The sequence below is a fragment of the Amphibalanus amphitrite genome, unplaced genomic scaffold (assembly GCF_019059575.1).
Source record: "Amphibalanus amphitrite isolate SeventyFive unplaced genomic scaffold, NRLGWU_Aamphi_draft 001401F_arrow, whole genome shotgun sequence".
Lineage (NCBI taxonomy): Eukaryota > Metazoa > Arthropoda > Thecostraca > Balanomorpha > Balanidae > Amphibalanus > Amphibalanus amphitrite.
Window position 1 is genome coordinate 84,078 of NW_024882894.1, and position 23,827 is coordinate 107,904.

General features: G+C 47.1%; 1 protein-coding gene across 3 annotated transcripts in view; it reads left to right on the forward strand.

The window, feature by feature from the left end:
- The window catches only part of LOC122372790 (potassium voltage-gated channel subfamily KQT member 5-like), an 82,893-nt gene that overhangs the window by 41,135 nt on the left and 17,931 nt on the right, over nucleotides 1-23,827 (forward strand). Inside the window, exons 8-15 of one of the 3 annotated variants that reach the window (XM_043350364.1) lie at nucleotides 2,986-3,170; nucleotides 3,951-4,016; nucleotides 5,406-5,546; nucleotides 6,805-6,884; nucleotides 13,772-13,848; nucleotides 15,064-15,191; nucleotides 18,047-18,143; nucleotides 19,458-19,813. In XM_043350364.1, coding sequence (XP_043206299.1) covers nucleotides 2,986-3,170; nucleotides 3,951-4,016; nucleotides 5,406-5,546; nucleotides 6,805-6,884; nucleotides 13,772-13,848; nucleotides 15,064-15,191; nucleotides 18,047-18,143; nucleotides 19,458-19,813 — 1,130 coding nt within the window. Of the gene's footprint in view, nucleotides 1-2,985; nucleotides 3,171-3,950; nucleotides 4,017-5,405; nucleotides 5,547-6,804; nucleotides 6,885-13,771; nucleotides 13,849-15,063; nucleotides 15,192-15,490; nucleotides 15,619-18,046; nucleotides 18,144-19,457; nucleotides 19,814-23,827 lie in introns of all 3 variants that reach the window. The other 2 variants (XM_043350363.1, XM_043350365.1) reach the window with 2 other exon arrangements.

The window sequence follows — 23,827 nt, forward strand, 5'->3', positions numbered from 1 at the left end:
AGCAATCTCAGCATAACAAGAATAGTACACATTTGCTAAAAAAGGGAAAACAGAACAAAACAGCAATGAAACGTGATGAAAGTCAAAATAACCCAGGGGAACACAAGATCAGGCTATCAGAAGCCATCACTAGCACAATCCCAAGTTTTTCACCCAGTATGGCATTGGCCACGTTGTATACCTATCTGCCCTTATGAACCAAAACACGGTAATAGCATGAGACAAAGAGCGTGTGTGAAACTGCAGCACAGTTTCCCACCGATATGCTTAGAGTGTAAACTTGGTTGTTCGCGTAGATAGCAAGGATTACGCTCGTTTTCCAGCCCCCGCCTACGCCACCACCAGGAATAGTCCGCGTGTTCCCGATTCGTCGCAGCTCGTATATATCGGGACAGGCGCCATGGGCATTGTCAGCACGCCTTTTGGGCCGCATCCAATGTAATGTGGCCGGGATCAGGGGGCTTTTCAGAAAATGACCGATTACAGTGCCTCATTCAGAAATCACTTTTACAAACATAAAACCAGAGACTTTCAGCACGCTAAACCAGGTCACGAAGAAGCTGAGCTAGATCGATCAGCTCAGACGACGTGGCTCAAAACCTAGTTTGGTGGCCGACCGCGCCGGAGTTTCGACTGGAAATTCTGTTGGCGGCCATCTTCTTTGAAAGTCCACGGTGCATAATTGATGGGCATTATCCTGAGTGAGCGCCGGGCATGTTTATACAGCGGCGCGTGTCTGTTAAAACAGCATTTTGTCACTGTCCGCCAATGTTGAAGGAGGAATCGTGTTTCGTTAATAGGCCGTACCTCCCACGTGCCTCCAGTGACGTAAAGCTCGCGTCAGTCAGTCGTGTCAAAATTCCGGCACCTGCCACTCATTATTGATGCTGTGTCAATAGCTGCCCGTGCGTCAGCCATGAGCAGCAGGCGGCGGCGTTCAGGCATTACGGTGACAAGAAGTCGACCTTTGAGGTGGCAATTTGTGATGACGTGGACATCTAATAGCTTGACGAAAGTTAATCCTTAAATCAATAAGCATGCATGGTGACTTAGCTGTCGTTCGATATGAATAGAAGCAGCTGAAGTTTCTGCACCTTTGCGACGAGTATTTTGATGGGCCGTATGCAGGCTATACTACACACAGAAAAATATTAACACCGTTAGCGGTGTAATTGCACAGTACATATCTGAGCACTTGAGGAAAGTTAATTTAATCCCTTCCCCGCTTAAATTACTCGCGCTTCTAAATGAACACCAGGAAGAAGGTAAAAGAACACTGTTAGGAGGGTTGGGTGTTTTGCTACATGTAGTAAAACACCCAACCCTCCTAACAGTGTTCTATTACCTTCTTCCTGGTGTTCATTTAGAAGCGCGAGTAATTCAAGCGGGGAAGGGACTAAATTAACTTTCCTCAAGTGCTCAGATATGTACTGTGCAATTACACCGCTAACGGTGTCAATATTTTTCTGTGTGTAGAATATCTCAAAAGTAAAGGAAAGGACGTGAAAAGATCAAACTGATTTTGTGTCAGAGCAAAGCGTGTAGGCATTCGATACCGATATAAACATATGTAAAAGATACAGTTCTCGCGGGTTTTAGCGGTAGGTTTTGCACCTAGAAAATTTAATGTACTTCAGGCTATATCTTCGTCGTCTTAAGCTTTTAAGTTTTGAAGATGCGATCGACTTGTTGGTTCACAAGCCGGCCATGATCGTGTAAAATGGCTTCATCGTAGATCGATAAGTTTCTGAGATATAACCGGAAATGTAAAAGTGCAAAACCTACCGCTTAATCTCGCGAGAGCCGTAGGTACGCTTCAATTTCAAGTGAAGCACGATTTGACTGGCCAAAAGTGCCTGACCTCGACCAAATTCACTGCAGTGATCGATTGATCCTTACGTTTTCCATGTTTATGCGTTAAGTGCATTTTTTATGCGCTGCGGCCTTCTCTCATCCGCCTCTCGGTATATCGCCCGCGGCTGACCGACCGGCCAAGGTCAGCTGACGGACTCTGCCCCGCGGGAGGTAGACTGGGCCGCTGTTGCTAGGCGACGGGCGACGGCCAGCGCGCCAGCCCAGCAGGGGTCAGACCGCGAGGTCAACCAGTCGACATACACATACATAACACATGCAATATGCATATGATAAATACGAATGGGGCTTATTTGTAAAGCACACATTCGCTCTACATTCTTTGAGAAGCAGAACACATTGAAATGCATGGTCGGCTGCCGTAAGATCTCATGCTAAGAGCGACCCGGTGCGCCCATGGCCGTCCATCGTCCGCTTGCTGTGGGTAATACTAATGAAGCTCTGCTTCAGTGAATCTAACTCGGAGAGCTCTTCGTGCTGAATGATGATGTCCGGTGCGGCGCAGATATAGGTGCCCAGGGGTGCCATCGCCGGTTGCTGGGCTGATGCTCCTTGGATAGACGATTTCCGGACGTTCTGTTTGATGTATTGTGAGTGTAGGTATAGGACTATGATAATTTATTATTATTTCTGGACAAGGCTGTATGCAAATTATGGTTCTCAAACATACAAGTCTGTGCAGCACATGCATTAGAAATCAAACCAATTCACATAGTTTTGGAGTGCCCAAACTACCCACCAGTCAGCAAAAGCATAAATTTCTGGAACGTTTGCAATGGCTTAAATCAAACAAAATAAGCCTATTGACTGACAAAAGGACCTGCCTATAGCGGCCAAGACTGGCAGTTTTGCCAATGGGTTGGCAGTTGCTAATGTGATCAACTGATGATTGACGTCTCCCGCAAAAATATATCGCTGTAAAAATAACTGTATTTGTAATGTTTTTAGATCTGAGACAATTTTATTTGGACAGGGCTTTCTCCTTCCGCTCTCCCTAAAATTTACCCAGCACTATCAAATGACTTATTTTCGAATCCCTACGTCATATGACCAGTAAACTCATCACCGATGGTTCCCTTGTAACACTGATCTCCCCTCTGTTTGCGTCCGCAGGGTATTCTGGGCTCGGGTCTGGCCCTGAAGGTGCAGCAGCAGCAGCGCCAGAAACACATGATCCGGCGCCGCCACCCGGCTGCCATCCTCATCCAGTGTCTCTGGCGCTGCTACGCCTCTGACGAGCACTCGCTCTCGGTGGCCACGTGGCGAATACATCAGATTCCCTACCCCAGCCCGCCCACGTGAGTGTTGCCGCATGATGCTCTGGGACGTCCACATCAGTGCCAAGGTGTCTTGGAGTAGGTAATGCGCCACAACCAGCCGAGAGCGGCGTTAGGGAGTGGTGCTCCTCAGGAAGGAGTATGCTGCTGAAACGGCGTGTCTTGGTGGGAAATGGACTACTGCATGGCTTACAGTGAGGGGTGCATTGAATCTGGTGGGTACGACAAGGTGGCTATCGTCCTTTGCAGCATTCATGTGAGGAACATGTAAAGGATGCCCTTCCCCGTGTCATATACCCTTTTATTATCTGTCTGTGCCTTTTCACTCGCTCCCTATCCTGAATGCTGTTCTTGTGATCACGGTCATGTAAACATGCATTTAATAGCTACAATGTACAGTCTTGCTTTGCAATGTATTGTATATGTAAAGCGTGGTATTTTGATGGTAAATGCAACTTCTTTACCCACACCCACCAACTTTCTTTTCATTTCTTTCTATCATCTCACTACATGCTACTTTTGTACACAATGTTATGCCAACCTATCAAACCGTCTGTGTATGTGTACCACACTTTCCCTCTTCCCTCATCCCTCTCTCCCTAACCTAGAACTCCGCTCTCCCCACTCTCTCCCCCTCCCCGTGCTTGGGTGTCCGTGCCGTGTGCCATGCATCGCCCGCTACGTGGCAGCCGACCGGACACCACCGTCTGCCGTGCCGCTCTCTCCGGTCGCGTCCCTCTCTCTACTCTCTCCCTGTGTGTCATGTTCTCTCTTTCTCTCTTTCTCCTGGTGTCTGTGAAGGGCAAAGTCTGAGGAGCAGGCTCCCATGAGCCAGCGACCGCTGCTACCCCCTTCTGGCTCCGGATTGTGAGTATGCTACCCTCATTAGGTGGGGTTAGGTATGTAGGCAGTGAGCTGGCATTTTAGTGGACTTCAGTCGAGCTACGCCGTAGCTATAGAAGCTGTGGAGAGGATCTCACAAGCTCGGCGCTCGGGACTCGGCTTAGCATGTGGTTGGTCGGGCGGCGTTTGACAGACCGACAAGTTCGTGGCGCTCCATTGGATGTGCTGCTAGAGCTGCTGGCTTCGCTTTAGAGCTAGTCTAGAACACAACGGAAAGGTAAGCTGTTGTTGCAGTTCGACCTATATAGCTGTAGAGAGGTTGCGGTCTAGATTAAAACTAATCGAGTTATAGTTCCATGCGCTATTGGCAGTTTATATTTTTTAGATTGACTTTTGTTAGCGAATATTAATGCTTATCGTTTTTTTCCAATATAGGAAATGTTCTACGCTACTGGTTTGCACTTGTATATCTTTAATTATTTATTGTCGGACTTTCTCTCCGTCTCTCTCTGTCTCTCCGGTCTCTCTCTCTCTCTCTCTCTCTCTCTCTCTCTCTCTCTCTCTCTCTCTCTCTCTCTCTCTCTCTCTCTCTCTCTCTCTCTCTCTCTCGTTATCCATCTTATTGGATGATATTTACCTAAGTATATGGAGCATGCCTTTTTCTCCTCTTCGTTGCATGAACCGTGAAGGCATAGAACATGCCGGTATATTCATTCGTCGATTACGCCACATCCATCAGCTTGCAATGTCAATGATAGTAAGAAACAGTTTTTTCGTATACGCGTTGCTGCAAACCGTGCTCCCGCTGTTAGTTCAATTGATTTTATTGGTTTTGTTTTATGTTAAGGTCCTTGGGTCACATATTCCGGTCAATGATTGGCTCCCACACATTAACGTGGATGGACTGGAACAAACTGGACTGCTCAGCACCCAACTGGACTGCTCTTCCTGACCACAGGTGGTCAAGAGAGTTTGCACGCTAAGAGTATGCCTCTCCATATGGGATTATCTGGCCAAGTAGTGCTGGTGCATATACTTCTCTAAATATAGAGATGACTCTGGCTTGTGCTTTAACTCTCGATCGACATTTCTGGCAAAGACAAGGCTCTTGTCTCCATGGAATCGTGTTACCTTACACATACCTGCCACTGCTTGCAAAAAGCTGAGTACCTATGAGTACCTATTTCATTGTTTAGCTGACATTTTACCAAAAACATCCCTTACTTAGTTCGATGAAATTCTAGATGTTAAAAAAAAAACACTTATAAAGCAAAACAACGGAATAACACACAAACCTCTCCAACAATTTTTATAGTGAAAGGCTGCTGCGTTGAGTACAATTCACCATATGACCTGGCCCGATTTGACTTGACCAATCAATACTCTCATCTGACCTGTTCTGACGTCTTTCAGTTTCAAGCACAACGCGTCGTTCGTGTCTCGTTTGCCGACAATCCGTCGGAGCCGTCCGTTGAACACATCCGCTCAGCTGGCGGCCGCCCGGGCCCGCCAGACGGACGTCAACTCGTCCCTGGAGAACATGGGCTCGGCCAGGTGAGTGTCGAGGGAATATGTGGACATTGAGCACAGGAGAAAAATGTGCCGAGAACGGGGAGAACAGGTATTGGTCACAATAAAACACATGCCTGACAGGGAAAATACATACAGGAGGTCGAGATATCATTTAAAGACTAAAAAGCACAGAAACACGAGAAGAGCGCGAAAGAGAATATGTGTTGAGGACACGGGAGAACGCGTGCTGACTACTGTCTACTGAGTACTGAAGAACGCGGGGATAACAAATCGATCACGGGCGAGCACTTGCCACTGCCAGCACATGGAGAATGTAATGAGAGCACGTACCGAGCACGGAGAGCGCAGAAAAGAAGCATGGGTCCAATGGGACATGGTCCTTCGAATGTCTGAACCTGATTGTCTAAATTGGAAATATATGCGATTATATACAGCGAAAGTCATTTGCAAATCCTGCTGCTGGCCTCGCAAGGGACTCTTGTGTAGGCAGAAGAGGTTTGAGCTCAGCACGCTCTCGCGGAGGGCAGGGCTCGTCGGATTCATGCTCGTCGGATCGTTGCTGACCCCATCCATCGTCGGCACCTCGCTAAGCCGAGCTCGACTCGGGTCCAGTTCGTGGAACCTACCGAGCGGCGCTGAGGAGCGTCCCAGATGTCTCTCCGAGGGAGCGCTGGTGACGGACTTCGTACCGCCTCCTCTCCCCACCGTCAGAGCCGCGCGCGCTGCGCTCTCGTCGAGCCGGCTCCGTGCAGTCAGCCGGCCAGCCCTGCCCCCAGGGGACGCATTAATCGCGCCGACTAGACCACTGAGGTCGGCCGAAAGGTCAGCAGGGGTCAGCCGCAGGCGGTGCGGAGGTCGTCATCAGCTCTGGCCGCTCAATTAGTAGCAACCAGCCGAGAGCGGCGCCGTCTGGCTGCCTGTGGAAATCGCATCGGGGATAGGAGCGGCAGTCGATTATGTGAATCAATGAATTGATTATTATTACCTAGCCGCCTCATTCTGTCCATTGACACATAAGCAAAAAAAAAAAATACAATAGGAAAACTTCAACCGATTTTTTTTTGCGAGGAAAATCCAAATCCAGCGTAATAGGTCAATGGCACAAAGTTGTCACCTTATGTATTGCACAATTTGTGCACATCATCTCTGTCACAAGCTACACACCAAACTTATAACTTCCTCGACGCTCACAGCTTTCATTCACGTACACACATTACAAATATTTATCTTGCTCCTTCCCAAGTCGCACTGTCGCATCTGTTTCCCTCTTCTGTTGCAGGTTACACCCCAGTCACAGTGAAGACTCAGTGACTAGGGACAGTTCAGACGTGTCGCTCGGAGTAAAAAAGAACTCAGACGGTAAGCATTCGCAGCATGTGAGAGCCAGCCACGACCCCAAACTTTTCCCGCGTGCTCTAAATGTATCAAGCATGCAAAATGTTAGAGGTATTCTTTATAATATCGATGGCTTCAATAATTTAATCCCTTTTTAGATATAAAATTTACGTGAAAAAAGATAAATTTATGCACTGAATTTCTAAGAAAATAGTGATTTCATTTGAAGGGTAGTTGACATAACTATCGGTTTTTTTTTCATTTAGCCATTTCTAAATATTTCCTGCGGCTCAAAATAGTCCCGATGAAACTTAAACAGCTGAATAGTTCATAACTTTTGTATGATGATTGCTACCAAACAAAACTTATGAAGTTGGTTTGCATCCATTGCAGGAAAATAATAGCCGTTTTCACGACGGGATGTCTGGCGAATGCGCCTAATTTGACCAAATCTGCATCATATCTCTTTTACCACAAATATCTTTATATCACAAAATGATTTCAGTGTTTAAAATTAAAAATAATACATCTGATATTTAAGCTTGATGCTTTTATTACTATAAGCCCTAATTCTAGTAGGTATACCAACTTATCTGACATACTTTCCAGTTTCCAGCACTTTATTCATATGGTAGTTGACTGACATCGGATACAGAGCTATCGTGTAAAATCTAATCAGGATAAAGCATTTGGAATGCTGAAGAGAGTGCTGTCTCTCGCGTGAAAGAATTCAATAGTGCAAATGGACAGCTGTTTTGTTTGTCTTTTCCGTCAGCTATTCGAGGTTCCCAGACCTAGTTTGCATAAGGCAAATTGGGTGCAGAAGGAACTCATTTACATAATAGGGTAAACCACTCGAGAGCATCTTATGATATGCTCGTTGTTATGCTTTCGTTTTTATCCATGTCGATTACTTGGTATCTGTGATCTAGATCGTAACAATTTTCTTAAATCGTTTGGCTGTTCTGTATGATTCCGTAGTTTTGACTTGCGCCAGTAGTATAAACGCCGCAACGCAGACTTGTAGTTCCAACCTTAGTTCAATAGCAAAGATACCTTTCTAACGGAATTGCACTTCAGAAGCGTAGCTTCGTATCGGTGTTTCGTAGTCAGTTATCAAGCCCAATATCCCAATAAGGGTTATGACTTAGTCACGTGCCGGTGACTTAGCTCCTGTCCTGCATTAATCTAGCCTTTATTCATAGAGTTGATTGTGTGTTACTTGTATACGTATATTATCGTTGTGTCTCTAGCTTGGCCTTGCCTTACATTTCTCCGTCGTTAAATGTAGCCCGATACCGCAGCGCTGTCGGTACGTAGGGGATTTCAGGCTGAGTGTGCTCTCCCGGTAGTTCCCCCGCTGTCGGTGGGTAGCTGTATTTCAGGGTGGGTGTGCTCTCCCGGTAGTTCGCCCGTTGCCCGGCTGCCCGCTGGTTGCCCCTCTGGCCGGCCTCAGTCTGGCCGGTCTGCAGCCGCGGCCGGCCGCCGGCGCCGCCTCCGTCCCTGCCAGTCCGACGCGCGAGGTACCAGCGCTGTGCAGCCTGCTGCAGCAGACCGCTGTCGGCCTCGAGCAGCGACTCCAGTCGGCCGGGTCCACCGGCTCTCGGCGCAGCTCGCGGAGGGCGTCCTTCTTCTCCTGCAAAGGTGACGGGTCTAGATGACCCTGTCCGATCGGCCACGCACTGCCACCGTGTCTGTCCGCGCCCGCCTGCGGTCTGCACCAGATGGGCCCGACTGCCGCCGCCGTCCGCGCACGCACTGTGCACATGTTCAAGTACTTGCTCACGATACGTGCACGGAGCACATGATGAAGTGTTTGTTCACGGAAAGCGTGACATGCACGGTCTATGTACACGCGCAATTATGCGTAAGCCAGAGCACGCGAGCAGAGCTCAAGCTCACCCATCCGCACAGTTCTAAATGAAGACAGCACAGGAGAAAACGCGCTGTTTTACGAAGAATGCACAGAAAGAGCCTACAAATTTCACTCGCACAAATCCACATGCAAAATCGATGTCACGTGTTTGTCCGATGAGCTTCACGGCCTTCCGTCCGCTTCGTTCTTTGCCACGAGAGAATCAGCGTGGTGGCCAGTAACGATCGGTGCTTCAACGCTTCGCTTCATGGTCTGTGCGGTCCAGTCTTGAGGTCGCCCAGGCACATATTATGTCGATCTTGCGCGTAAGATGACGCATGAGAACAGCAGCGAGCTTCATAAAGCATTGCTGACAAACAGCTATCTGCGACTTGTCTTGCTTTTACATCTCGCACAGAAGCCGAGGCTTTTACTGTTCAGTTTTCTTTGAATCGCAATGTTTCAAACGTATGCATATCTTTCTTCTCATACATTATGAATGTAACCATTGGCATGTTTGTCCACTGTGCTTTGTGAGCTGGCTGTCGTCGCGTTCTGGTCGACTCTGCACGTCAGTTGACCGTTCAGTTTCCTCCAGAGATTTGCTGGGGGTGGTTTCTGCTCGTCTGCTATCTCCTGCTCGGTGACAGCAGAACCAGCAGCCAATCGGCCCGGCACGTCGACGCCACGGTTATTGTCTTTTTATAGTCGGCAATCGACGAGACCGCCGGTTTTACGCCATCGACGTCTTTCCTTTTGTCGGCGGTGGTGGGAGTCCTCACAAAATAACTCACAAGACACAAGGCGTGTCCCCAGTTTTGCTAGGCGTTTCTGCGACAGGGAGCCGAACTGACCCATGTTTGTACACACAGAAAAATATTAACACCGTTAGCGGTGTAATTGCACAGTACATATCTGAGCACTTGAGCCGCGAAATTTGGTATGACTTTTCTCTCATCAATTTTACACATGGTGTGCAAGTTTGAACCTCCTAACTTTTAAGGTCAGGTCACCAGGTCACTTTGAATGACCCAACCTCAAGTCACTTTTTTGCAACTTTGTCACCGTGCCAGAGCTACAGTAGATGTCGGAGGCCTTTGAAAGTCGCAGGATGTTATCAGGTCATTAGTAGCTACAATTTGTATATCTCGGAATTTTGATGTCGGTGACCTAAGGTCAGGTCAATTTCGCGACCTCCCCATTATAAGTCAATGGGGGAAAAATCAACTCCCTGTTTTTACCACTAAAACGGGTCGGAATGGCCCCATATACCATACATGACTTCACATACGATCAACCTTCACTACCTTGAGGTCTGTTTTGCTGTTGGGCAGCTGTAAGGTCATGTGACGTCATCAAAGGTCACCAAAGGTTTTTTGCCAATAACTCCTTACAGGAACAAGATACAGCCGCGCGGATGGTCTCATTGTGTTCAGCTCGTCAAGACGCATCGAATGATATACATGATGACCTCGAGGTCACGTGACCTGAGGTCAACCTTTGACCTTGACCTTTCGAGGTCAACATATATATCATTCGATGCGAATTGACGAGAGGATCACGATGATGCCCTTAGTTTGTTCCTATCTTGACTACTTCGAAAGTTATTCGAGAAAAACCCTCTCCATATCTAGCGCCGCCATTTTGACTTTTTCAACCCCTGTGACGTCATCTTTGACCTGACCTGAAAATGACCTTTGTAAAAATTGTAGACCTTGTCCGTGCGTATCCGATGCCGTTTACCGCTTGTCGCTATCTTGCTTCGTTCTCGAGATCTCAGGGGGGGGGCGGTCATCCGCCCCCCCCCCCCGTCGGTACTAAGTTGGCGCAGACCCCCGTCGGTGCGCGGGTTAATTTAGTCCCTTCCCCGCTTAAATTACTCGCGCTTCTAAATGAACACCAGGAAGAAGGTAATAGAACAATGTTAGGAGGGTTGGGTGTTTTACTACATGTAGCAAAACACCCAACCCTCCTAACAGTGTTCTATTACCTTCTTCCTGGTGTTCATTTAGAAGCGCGAGTAATTTAAGCGGGGAAGGGACTAAATTAACTTTCCTCAAGTGCTCAGATATGTACTGTGCAATTACACCGCTAACGGTGTTAATATTTTTCTGTGTGTAGGTTCGGCTTCTGTTTGCAGCTATATGCCTCCAGGGTTTCCCCTGAGCTGACATGTTGAGATCTAAGACAGCCACCATCGACGTATATCAGCTAGACACTTTTGGTGTAGCAATCTGTCTGACTGTCCTGTGTCGGTGCAGACAGGGACTTCCCGAGTACCCAGCGTTCGACTACTCGACTGAGTGACTGTCAGGCTGACCTTCCCGACCTTACAGACCGATTTTCGGGCCTTCTGCCCGACTGGTGCCGTGCGAAAATCCTCCTCGCCAGTCCTAATCACTTCATTAGGCGCCAGTGTCGGCGGCTGTACCGGCCCAGAGACCTGATCCGGATATATTGCACGCTGATGTGGCGTGAGCAAAACGGAGCCAGGCGTGACATGACGAGGAAGGCGTGCTCTGGAGTAACACGCAGTAACCTACACTGCAGCTGGAAGCACTGACACACTAACAAATAATGAAAATATTTGATATCCTGCCCGCGCCATATGCTGCAATATCATGCAACTGAAGCAACACTTGGTATTTTGTGTGATGCTGTAAATTACATTTATGAAACGTTTTCGCGAAGTAAAGAATAAAAATGGGTCATGTCCAAGAACTTTTTTATGAAAAGCATGTAACCGTAAGGTAGCCGTAGATAAAAGACATTTATCAGTTCAGCACTTGGAAAAATGATTTGACGTGCTTGACTGATGCTAAAAGCATTATTGATGTGATAAAGCGCATTTGTTTTCGCCAGGCATTGCCGAGACGTTCAAAATGAAATAACATTTAAAATCAGTTTCCGGCGCCTTGACCGGTCAGGCGAGATAACGTCCCAATAAATGTCACAGTCTAGAGATATGTGACAGCGCATAGTCATTGGAAAGCTGAGTTTAAAAACAAAACTAGAAATTTATTTATTATAAAATGTAAACCATAGCTCATCAATACATGCAATTTCACAGATGACATGCAAGGTGCTAATGGTCTGTCACCACCTGTGAAATGCAGGCATGTCGCACTGAGTTGAAGTCGCAAAAAGTCACACTGATTGTCTACTTCAGTTTGTTTTGTGACAGCGCGCAGGGCGTTCGTTAGTCGTGACATCCGCTGACAGTCCTTTGGCGTTTACGCTTCACGCTTTGCGCTGCAGCTGTCTCGTTTGCGAGGCTGTCGGCAGCAGTGACAGATTGTTGGTCTGTGTTTGTCTGTCAACCTGCCCGCCCCGTCTGTTGGCTTGTCTGATCTTGTTTTCCGGCTCAGTTACCGTCGTTTGATAAGCTAGTTTTCCTCGGTTGTTTTGTCGGGGGTTCTGCCCTTCCCAGTTTGTGGATCGTCCTCTGCAATGCACTCGAATTATTGTGCAATCTCTCTGCGATTTACTCGAATTATTGTGCAATCGATTGAGCACGTCTTGCCATTTACTGCTCACTGCATCTATATTACAATATTATTTTTAGTCGCGGTGAAAAGATGTTTCGTTACGTTCAGAGAGTCGTGTTAATTGGCTATGTTTGTTGCTGCAATTACCTTGTTACGTTCAAAATATTAGCATGTTCATGACAACAGGCAGTGCTGGCCGAGTGCCAGTTTTTTTCTTATACAATGTAAGGTGGTTGACGTCGAACTGCTCTCAATCCTTCACGCTTACAGAGAAGGCTGACCTAGAGTACTTACTTTCTAGTCTGTCTTCTCTTCTTATGGACATTTTCTCTCCCGATCAAAGCGCCATGCCCGCTGTGTGGTAATCGACAACTAACAAATTTGCCCTCACCACCACCGTCCGTCGCCAAGTTGTCAGCCCATGGTGCCAGCCGCCGGTTGTCGCTCGTCGCTGTCGTGCGGCCCCCGTCGGGCAGTAGCGCTCCGGCGGCGTGTCACGGGGCCTGGCGACTTGTTCCGTTCCCAGGCCGACGTCGATGGGTGTTGACGGCTCTCGCCGCGTCGCCCGGTCACAATAGACGGCTGGCTTTGACAGCCATCAGCGCCGGGGCGGCGTCACAGATGGGCGCGGCGAGGCGACGGGCGGAGAGAGCCTGCCGCCACTGCGGAACGCTGACAGGATTTTTGAACTTCCGACTGGAGAAAATGAGCTAGTCTGCCGGGAGAGCCGGGTCTGTTCCGAGGATGAAACTCGGAGAGCTTTGCAGATTGTTACAGCTTCGGAAAACGGATGTTCCTTTTGCGACGCGTCGATAAATTGTTATACGAAGTATCGGTAAGCTGTAGTGTTGTTTTGACTCTGCTTCTCTGCAGCCATGTATGCCGTGATTTATTCTCCAATTTGTTTTTCATTCAGGAAGATTACTGGGTTTCGGATGCACGAGTTGATATATCTCCGTTCCGTTACATACCATGCCTTGTGATGTCTGCATACAGTTTCATGGAAAATTTGATCAGATTTTCCGCCCTTTAAATTTTGAACCTCCCTAAATATTTATTTGACCATCACTTGGCCGTCGGCCCTCAACGGACCCATTAATTTCATGCTTGTAGCCCGCAGCGAGCGCTGTTCACGAGCTACATGACTAGCCGTGTTCTGCCATAGACATCATCGCCCGCAATATGTCATCCACAAATCGCGCCCCATAATTCCAGCGCGCCGTCTATTCGCCCTGCCCAGGCCATACTCCGGGTCGGTGGGCTCGCTGATTCCGAAGTGATGCATCGTTGTCGCTTTGATGATGCCTGGTGCCGCACTGGTGCCCTGGTGCTGTGTGCTGTCGCTTTGATGGCGCATGGCGCCTCGCTGGTGCCGTTCGGTTAGGCGGTGGTGACGCGATGGTGCCGCTGCGACTCTGTGTGTGGTCTAACCCGCTGGTGCTACCTGGTGCGGAGGTGGTGATACAGTAGCGCTGGTGTGTGGTCTAACGACCGCTGGTGCTACCTGCGGCGCTGGTGATGCAGTGATGCTGGTGCGTGGTCTAACTCTCTGGTGCTGCACGTTGCAGATGAGGAGGAGGACGTACAACCGAGGGTGACCCAGCTCACCACGCAGCACAAGAACGCCATCCGTGCTCTGCGGAAGGTCAGTGACCTTTGGCGGGAGGATAGTGACAGAGGGGAGACCGATACAGCGGTGGAGATGGGGAGGGTCGTTACAGGTCAGAGAAACAAGTAGACATGTACAAAAAGTGTTATGATTTAACGTGTCATTTGAGATGTTCCTAGTCAAACACTAAAGAAGCCGCATTATTGCCTCAACTTTAAATAATCGAAAATGTTGCAGGCAATATTGCCTTATAAGTTGAAATCGAGGCGCGGAATTAGAAGCTGATGACTTCTTTGAGAGGCTCTTCGCCATTCAGAGAAGATCAATACGTATTCAGAAATGGTGGTTTCTTGAAGTCCTGTTTATAAAGGAGGCTCATTTCCTTCAGAGGTAGACCCTTGAAGTCGCTAGAGCCGTACCAGGCTGGATAACTTTCACACTTCACGGGAAACTTTAACAACATCCATCAGCACCCGTCTCGGCTCGCGGTCTTAGTTTGAACCACTAGCCTTGATGTCATCTCAAGCATAGCTTCAAGAAATGATTTAGGGTCATGTTAGGCTCAGCGATATAGCCTATAATAGCCGTTTTCACGACGGGTGATCTGGCCAAAGCAATATGCATCAAACTTGAACAGCTCTACACATTGCTCTTTTACAGTAAATATTTTCATACCATGAATTTATCTAGATGCTGAAGTCGCACCAAATGTGACTTAATAATGTTCCAGATGACCGTTGTGAAAACTGCTAACAGCTGATGGTGCTGGCTCGCTAGATGTTTGTGTTCAAACGGAGAGGGTATACTGTGCCGCAATATCCTAACGCCGTGCGGCGCAGTGTGGCATCCATCATTCGGCCTCAGTGCTGAATGACGAACTGCTGAAGTAAAGCGTATGGCTTTATATATTGGGCTGGCCTTACAATCAATTCAATCAAACGTTGTTACTGACATGCCAGTTAGTTGTTCAACAGTAACGTACCGAAATGCACCACTTGGGTTTGCTAAATGCTCATCAAAGGTTGATTGATTTATGCAGATGTGCATTGTCGCTCAATGTTCTTTGATATTTGTTCACAGAAGGTGTGTCAACCGCACGCAGCTGTGTGTCTGACGCTGCTGAGCGGCTCGCTCCGTGCGTGGCGGCCGGCCGTTACCATTTTCAGAGCCGTCCCCCGGAAACGACGGTGATCAGCGCTGCTGGATCCTCGTCCAGACAAACTGACGCCACTCAATCCTCTCCTCCGATAGATAAAATTTTTCGTAGCCCGTCGAAAGTTCCGAGAGGCGCTAAAGCCGTACGATGTGAAAGATGTTATCGAGCAGTACAGCGTGGGCCACGTGGACCTCATCAGTCGCGTGAAGGCGCTGCACGCCAGGTAGCCCGCTCCACGCCGCGCCCCGTTCTGACCCGTGCATGGCCGGGCGTCCCTTGGTGTTCCCTCTGCACGAGCAGTGTCTGCGCGTCTAACTTCCCGCCCCGTTTAGACGCGTTTTCAGTGTCTCCCGACTGCAGTGTTGTGTCGTGTCGTGTGGTGTCGTGTCGTGCAGAGCCGGGCTATCGGCTCTCGCCCTCTGCCTTTTCCGCCTGTCCTCTTTGCTCAGTGCTCTGTCCGCGGGCTGTTCTCGGCTCCCGGAGCAGACCCTAACGCCGCTCCTCTCACGCCTATCTTCGCAGATTAAATTCTTAGTGGCTAGGAAGAAGTTTAAGGAGGCTCTGAAGCCGTACGATGTGAAGGATGTGATTGAGCAGTACTCGCAGGGCCACAGTGACCTGCTGGCCAGGGTTCGCACTCTGCACGGAAGGTAGGGGTGATCGTGGAGACGGGCCGCTACCAGTAGTGAGCGGCTCTAGCCAGCCTGTATATCGGCAGCAGAGCAGCACTCGCCGACAGCGCCGGTACCCGCCCTCACCAGACCGAATTTTTGAATACCTCCTAATTGAAATTTCATCCAAATGCACGTCACCTGCACGATACATTTCCAATCAACGAGTCCAAAGTTAGCGGCAACTTCAATTTGTATCCCCCAAGGTTGAAAATTATTAAACAAATCAATGCGCAAGCAGGCAAGATGACAATTTTGGTGCGGAGGGAAATGAAAGCGGTCTATAATCTAGAAGTGTTTAATCGTCACGAACATTCTAATTAAACAACGTTTGTTTCGGGCTTTGAACAAAACAAATAAAATATAATTAAGTTATTTATTGTATAAATGATTATCAAGTGAGATCTTCCATTTTTCTGAGGCATAGCACTTTCAAAAGTATCAATGCATGAACCATAGCACGCGAACCACGAGCTTGAAATCGCACGGTGCCGTAATTGTTGCTTTAAGCACTGGTGCATTGGCCGCATCTTTCTTTCTGTGACTAGTTAGTGTAAATGTAGGTATATCGTCAATTTTTGTGAGTGCTGCACATATTTGTTTGTCAGTATCAATGCATGTGAGTCAAAGTATTGATGCTCGTAAAGACAATTATGCATGACTTTCGTTCTATGTGGGATTTTCTAGATGTTTGCTTTTTCCCTTAATTGCAACTAGTGTAGTAAGCCTCTTTGTCCTGTGTAGATTGACATGCCGTCAGGCAACTACGGAAAATGTAATTTCTTTGATGGCACCATGAAGAAGGTTGCTATGAACCATCAAAATGGAAACACAATAGCCGTTTTCACGACGGGCTATCCGACGAATGCACCTGATCTGATCAAGTCTGCACCTAATATCTTTTACAGCAAATATCTTCATTTTATGAATTTATTTCAGTGTTTTAATCGATGATGCTCTCTGATAATATGACAAAGCAGGCATATAAGCAATTAGTGCAACCATAGCTGATAGCTGCTAAGAGACACACTGAACCTGATTTGACCAAATCTGCACCTAATCTGCACCAGATGTGCACCAAATGTGTACCAGATGGCCGTCGTAAAAACGGCTATTATGACACTAATTATGCCTCTGAGGCATGTGAAGTGAGGTCAAGTACCATGCCTATTTAGTCATGCAATCTTACTCCATGGCTTCATTTGTCAGAAACATTTTTTTTTGTCAGAAATGCTTAAAGGGACCCTCCCACCTTCAAAAAAGTTTATGAATTGGCATGAAAGTGATGTCGCTCGGTTCAGAAAGAGCGAAAACGAATATCTACCAAATTTCACCGAAAAATATTCCCCGGTTTTCAAGATATTATACTTTTACTTTTGTTTACTTTTTTGGGATCTCCGCTGTTTCTAGCGACTTTATTTTAGAAGTGCGGCGTTTGCGGCAGATGTTGCGCGCAAATAGCATATACCACCGCGTGCTACAAAACGTTTTAGTCAAACATTTAAAAATCGTTAGATATCTGCGCTGACGTCACACATTCAGAGCGGTATTCCTAAGCATTATAGCCCCTCTGAATCAAAATGCTGCAATTTTGAAATTCAATATTTCCGATTTAAGGCATTTCTCGATGTTGTGAGTGCCGAAACCGGTAATTGTGAGCCAGGGACCCCATTTTGGCTATCTCAACTCAAATCTAATGTTAAGGTGGGAGGGTCCCTTTAATATAGAGACGTGGTTCTGCCATAAGAACACCTCAGCTGTTTACCTCATTATAGCGGATTGACTATTCAGTATGTCTTGTTTTAGTGTGGTCATGAACATTTAAGTGATGCAAACTTTTCAGGTTGACCTGGAAGATAATAGTTTTAGCTCATTCCATGTGTCTCGCCGTTGGTGGAAGAATCGATCGTAAAAAGTATAGCACATATAGAGGTCGCAGAAAATTTTAGCACAAAAAACGTCTACTCTGGCAGATTTTGCCCTTTGGAGACGTTGAGACAATTGAAGCAATTAAGTTCCAAAGAGGTCCCAAAAGCTTTTGGGAATATTTTTCCCCTGCAAGCACCAGCCCCATCCACCAGCTACGAGCTGATTTGTGAGAAAAAAATGAAGCAAAAAGCATCCAGTCTGAGCAGGATTGCCTCTGTATGAACTGACCATGCATCTGGTTTAAATGATTTATTTACGTTCGCTGTGATGAACATTTCAGACGTTTTGAATGTCAATTTAATTGAATGATATAATTTCAGTAAGATTTCGTTTCTTCCCGCTCTTGTTTTGACACACTGTTTTATTAAAGCTATTACAAAATGTTTGATGAGTAATTAGCTATTTCATTTGCTAGTGTTTTGTCTGCACCCGAAAGCGTATTAGATCTTTGATGTTCTAAACAGAATTTCCTTCACAGGCTGGATGTTATACTTGGGAAACAAGGATCAAAAGCGAGGGACGTGTACGACTCCAAGATCAGCTTGGCTTCCAGGGTTGTTAAAGTGGAACGGCAGGTGAGTGTATGTAATGGAAACCCGGATAATTACGCGCAACACTTGAGGAACAACATCACCCCTACCCCGATACTCGCCGTTTTGTTAACTCCGACACGCATAATTGTGCAATTTGGTATCGATTCGTCGCTTTCTAAGGACAACGTATTTCAAAATAGCTCCTTTATCAATGAAAGTATACATGCATGTAATATAGGTATAAATACATCAATGTACAATGTACATGCATAACTACGCATAAAATATGTACGTATGCCGGAGAGCAGCGCCACGGACTTTATAACGCCTCTGTTAGCGACCCTTCGTCTCAACTATCAGCTTATCTGCGCATTCATTATATTCAAAAGGCTTTCAAAGTCTTACGTTAAAATTATCGCATCTTAGAAATATAATTAAAATAAATTATTATACGATATGTATTTACGTTTGCTACTTTCTGCATTTTATATTTCCGGATACATTTAATATAAGTTGCGTTCAACATTACATTATTTGTTTTGAAGCGTATGCTTGTGATCATAGGCGGCGGAACGGGAAGGGCACCGGGGCACCGTGTCCCCTTTGATTTTGGCGTTTACCCTGGTTTACCCTTAGCGCCCCTGCCAGTTCTGCGCTGCTTGCCTTGAAAAGACTAATTTGCATTAGATCCATATGTTCTTTGAAACTATAAATCCTCGGGAAATGCTCTATTTAAATGCGGCATCGACTTACTTCATTGATCAGCTGCCTACAACCGTGACTTTAGTGGCGCAATGAGTTTGCTTGAAATTAAGAGCTAGAATGACGTCAAAAACAAGGGTCAGTTGAGTTTATGCTTGATTATTTATCTTCTCATTATGTATAAAACCGAGTAGATGACTTCGGATTTATCTGTGGCTTGCATGTTAACAGCTAGTTGAGTATTTCGAAGCTGCGTTTAAATATTCATCATTGGTATGCTCTAAATAGCTTGATATTGTTATATTTATATTTAAGTGTGTGTTATTCAAGAACATGAAAACCTTGCTGCACGGCTCCAACTGACTCTACCTCGATCGATAGTGTTTGTAAACAACTGTAAGACTGGCAGCGGAATAAATAAAACGGCAACTAGGTAAGTCGGACAAGCTCAAACCATTTACAGCTGGCCTCTAGTTTGACACTAGCATTTCCACTGATTGTAGGGATATCCCCGTCAAGAGCAAATAGTAAATTTCAAAGCGGCTTAAGCCAAGAAGCTTTCCCTACCGTTTGGCTGTGTTTCAAACTGTATAGTTAGTTGTATAAATTCAATCAGTCTAATGCGCGTGTACCTCTGCCGCTGCTCTCCCACAGGTGGAAGACATCGAGGGCAAGCTGGACCAGCTACTGGAGATGTATATGGAGGATCGGCGGCGTCTGCTGGCTGCCCTGCCCGTGTCGCCGCCGCCGCCGCAGCCGCCGCCGCCGGAGCCGGCGCCGGCGCCGCCCTCCGCCAGTCCTCCGGCCGCCCCCGCCCCCGCCACCGCCCCGCCGTTCCTCAGCCAGCCGCCCACCTGTTTTCCCCTGCCGGGTCCGATGCCTAAGTCGATCCTGGTGGACAAACAGTCCTCGGAGCCGACCACGCCCATCTACAAGCACGCCCGGCTGCCGGTCATCTCGCGGGGCAACAGCGATGTGGCGCAGCGGGTCAAGAAAAAGGTCACGCTCAGGTGAGACAGTCATTGTGTGGTAGGGTGGCGGGATGTTTCTCTCTCTCTCTCTCTCTCTCTCTCTCTCTCTCTCTCTCTCTCTCTCTCTCTCTCTCTCTCTCTCTCTCTCTCTCTCTCTCTCTCTCTCTCTCTCTCTCTCTCTCTCTCTCTCTCTCTCTCTCTCTCCTCTCTCTCTCTCTCTCTCCCCCCTCTCTCTCTCTCTCTCTCTCTCTCTCTCGAAAAATGCATAATCGGGTAGGTCTTTTGAAGCTGTCAGTTTGGTATTCTGAGTTCAATTGCTCGGTGTGAATTTCTCGGGCGAGGGGATGGCACGTTAACCCGCGCCCCGCTGGGGGGGGGGGGCAGAATCTGCCCCCCCTCCCGTTTTTCGCCAATAACTTCTAAACGCGTTACGCCAGCAACGTCAAAGTTTCAGTACCTTATCATACATCAATTTGACACGGTCCCTGAAAATTTGAGCGGAATCCGTCGGAAATTTTTTGAGAAATTGACGTTTTTGTGACGTCATGTTCGCCATTTTCGCCTCAAAAACGGCAAAATTTCAAACGCCGCTAACATCTTCATTTTTAAAGGAATCAAGACGTAACAAAAAGGTTATACGTTATTTTACTTTGTCTATGAAATGGCCATCTCGGGTTTTTGAAAATGTTGGATTTTGGCCCAAATTTTTTCAAAAAAACTGACTTTTTTGGGAAAATTATGATAAAATCAAAAAATTTGAAAGTATCGAAAAACCGGAATATATGTCAGAGAAGTAGTCGATGTGCACCTATATACCAATTTTTAGAAGAATCGGTTAAAAAATGTGGGAGTTATTCAAAATTTTATGACGTCACGACACACAAATTTTTTGAAAAATGATTTTTTTTGTAAGTTTTAGACCTCGTACGGAAACAAAAATAGCACCATTCGATTCGCCGTGAAAAACTGCATCGGATAGACACCTTTTTAGGCCTTAAAAACCAACTTCAAAATTTGACCTCACTCGACCTGACCTTGACCTGACCTTGACCTGAAATTCATCCAGAGGTGGTCCATATCACTTATTGAGTGTGCCTATTGAATTCTATGAGTAAAATGACCCATAAAACATGTGTCGCACATGCCCTTTTCTATATTTTGTTTTTGGTGACCTGACCTGACCTGACCTGACCTTGACCTTGACCTTTGAATGACATTGCATGCAACAAATATTGTCTTGGTAGTCTAAGAACACGCTTTGGGCAATCAGTCTCAGTCCATTCTTCGGCAACTACGGTGCAAGGCCGATACTGTAGAAACTTGCATTTTGTACCCTTGACCTGACCTTGACCTGACCTCTGACCTTTTTAAGCAAAAAAATTTGGGCTCTTTAGATCCGCCTTGTTGAGAGCTTTCGATCGCCGTTTTCCCCGTCTTTCTACGACCATCGGTTCGGAAGTTAGACAGGGGGGGCAGAATCTGCCCCCCCCCCCCCAGCAGGGCGCGTATGGCTGAATAGCCCAGCGGGGCGTGGGTTAAGCTTACAGAGGTCGGGTCTGGCAACGGGATTAGCGAGTTGGTTTTAAGCAAAGTTATTCATTCACTCTCTCTCTCTCTCTCTCTCTCTCTCCTCTCTCTCTCTCTCTCTCTCTCTCTCTCTCTCTCTCTCTCTCTCTCTCTCTCTCTCTCTCTCTCTCTCTCTCTCTCTCTCTCTCTCTCTCTCTCTCTCTCTCTCTTCTCTCCTCCTCTCACCACCTAACAACCTCCATTGGGACATGCCTCGCTCGAGACGTTGTTAGTTCGGGTTCCATGGCGACCATGAATTGAGTTGCAGCGCTGGTGGGACATAAGTTTCCAGGTTCTGACTTTAATGTTGGGCCGTACGTGACGTGTGAAGTTGGAACGCCTTTGGTCACAAATATCGAGTGGATAGCACAAGACATTGGCTTTCAAGAAGTGCGCAGTTCGTGCGACTTTGAATTATCCTAGCATGTGCATTGTGTCAACGTTTACGTTTTTATATTTTAGTGTAATGTAGTTTAGGCCAGTATTCTTATGCCTATGTACTTGTATATTGATGATATTGCGGGTTTTGCTCGCGTTATCATTTTCTCACTAAATTGCTATGTGTTCATAGATTAGGCCATGGTAGCTGGTTCGTTATGTGCGATACTGTAGCCGAACAGCTTCATTCAATCAGCAAATGGCTTCATTGAATATTAGAGCGATCTGCAATGAGCAAATTAATAAATAATTAAATAAGCAAACAGACGTCAACTGGTGTCTGTCGGCTCTCGTCGCCACACAAAGGCGTCTAGTTTTCCCCTGTAGTCCGGGGCTTTATTTCAGTGCTCCCATTGCTCTCAGGCCTGTTTACACCACCACGATCTGCCTCCGGCGCTACTCAGCAGCTCTCTTGGCGTCAGCTTTACCGCGATTCCACGAAACTAGTTTCTTCGAGAGCTGCTAGAACAAAACATCTGTATGTGTCGTCTGTTTCACTCTGCTCGGGATGAAAACAGGCCTTCGTTCCTAATCTTACTCCTCTAACTACACCGATATGTGCTATGCTGATACAAACTCTGGATTCATTGTTTCTCAATGCCTACTTACATTATATGTGGGCGAGATTTCTGACTTACAGAAAGCGATGATGGACGATTCAGACTCTCTTGATAAAGTGGCCGACCCTCTGATAGCGCTGGTGGATAGCTCATTGGATGTTTCTGGGACTGCGGGATCGCTGCAGACGGAGTGGAATTCTGGAAGCCACTTCATGGTGCCCAGTTAACTGGAGCCTCGCTGGCTGATGGGCTCAGAGATAACTTACTAGCGTTCAGCCAGTGATATGCTGCATAGTAATTCTGGGTAAGTCGGACTATCTGCGTTCCATAAATATGTCGGCTAGAGCTCATTTACGAGATAATGTTAACGATGAGAAGGAGTTTACTATCTGGCTTATGTAAATGGCTTATCAGTGATAATACAATTCATCCAATTGCATTGAATGTATTACTGTCAGAAGAAATGTGGAAATCATAGGCGTTGCATCCAGCACAGATGTGCTATTTTGAATCATTATTTAAAAAATGTTTCTCGAGAAAATTAACTTTTTTCAGAAAGGGTCCATAAAGATATCGCTTACACTAGAGCAGAGAAGCTCTGTTACCAAGGATGCAGCTGACTACAGGGCAACCAAACCCGACATTCCGTGCTGAAAAAGCATCACTGATAGCAATTGATAGCCCCAGTGGCAACAACTTGCGTTGGAACGGCAGAAACTTGGAGAATAACAGTTCCTGATGGCAGCCCGCTAGTCAAAGCATGCGAAGGGCGCGAGTTTTGTCCGTAATAACAGCAGACACTTGTTTGATTCGACAGAGACCATCACGTAACTCTTTTGTCAACCGGTCAGACTGTCTTGGTACCTTCCAGCCTATCACGAAAGACGCCGCCATCATTGAACCACCCTCCCCCGAACAGGGCAGGGGTGGCGCAGCGTGGGGAGGGGAGGGGTGAGGGAGGAGATCGGTGTGCCGACCGTGACCGGTGGTCACGCAATGACCGGATATAGACTAGTTCCGGCGGTCGGCCGCGGTCAGCCGATATCTTTACCAGAGCTGTCGGCGCGGCGACCTCAGCTCGACGAGCCCCGTCAAGGCGGCCTGATGAGCTGGGGCGACTCCAGCAGAGCGGAGCAGACCGCGCCGGCCGAGTTTGGAACGGGGCGCTATATTCGTGGCTCGCTCGAGATACTCCATTTCACACGTTTTAGCCGGGAATAGCTCGGAGCCATTTGGGCCGGGCCGCCACCTCTGTCAGAGCGGTGCGACGTAGGTGTAGTGCCAGAGAGAGTTCAGTATCGACTTCTGACCGAAACCGCGGGTCATTGGGGGCTGCAATATTTAGAGTCAGAGGGTCAGGGGAAGTTTTAATCCAGCGGATGTCAGTATAGTTTCTGGAGCTGCTTACTTTTGCTAAATATATGAGCGCTCATTGTTCAATGTTGATCCGTTTTAGGAATTTGCTTCTAAGCAAGTTGATTTCGATAAA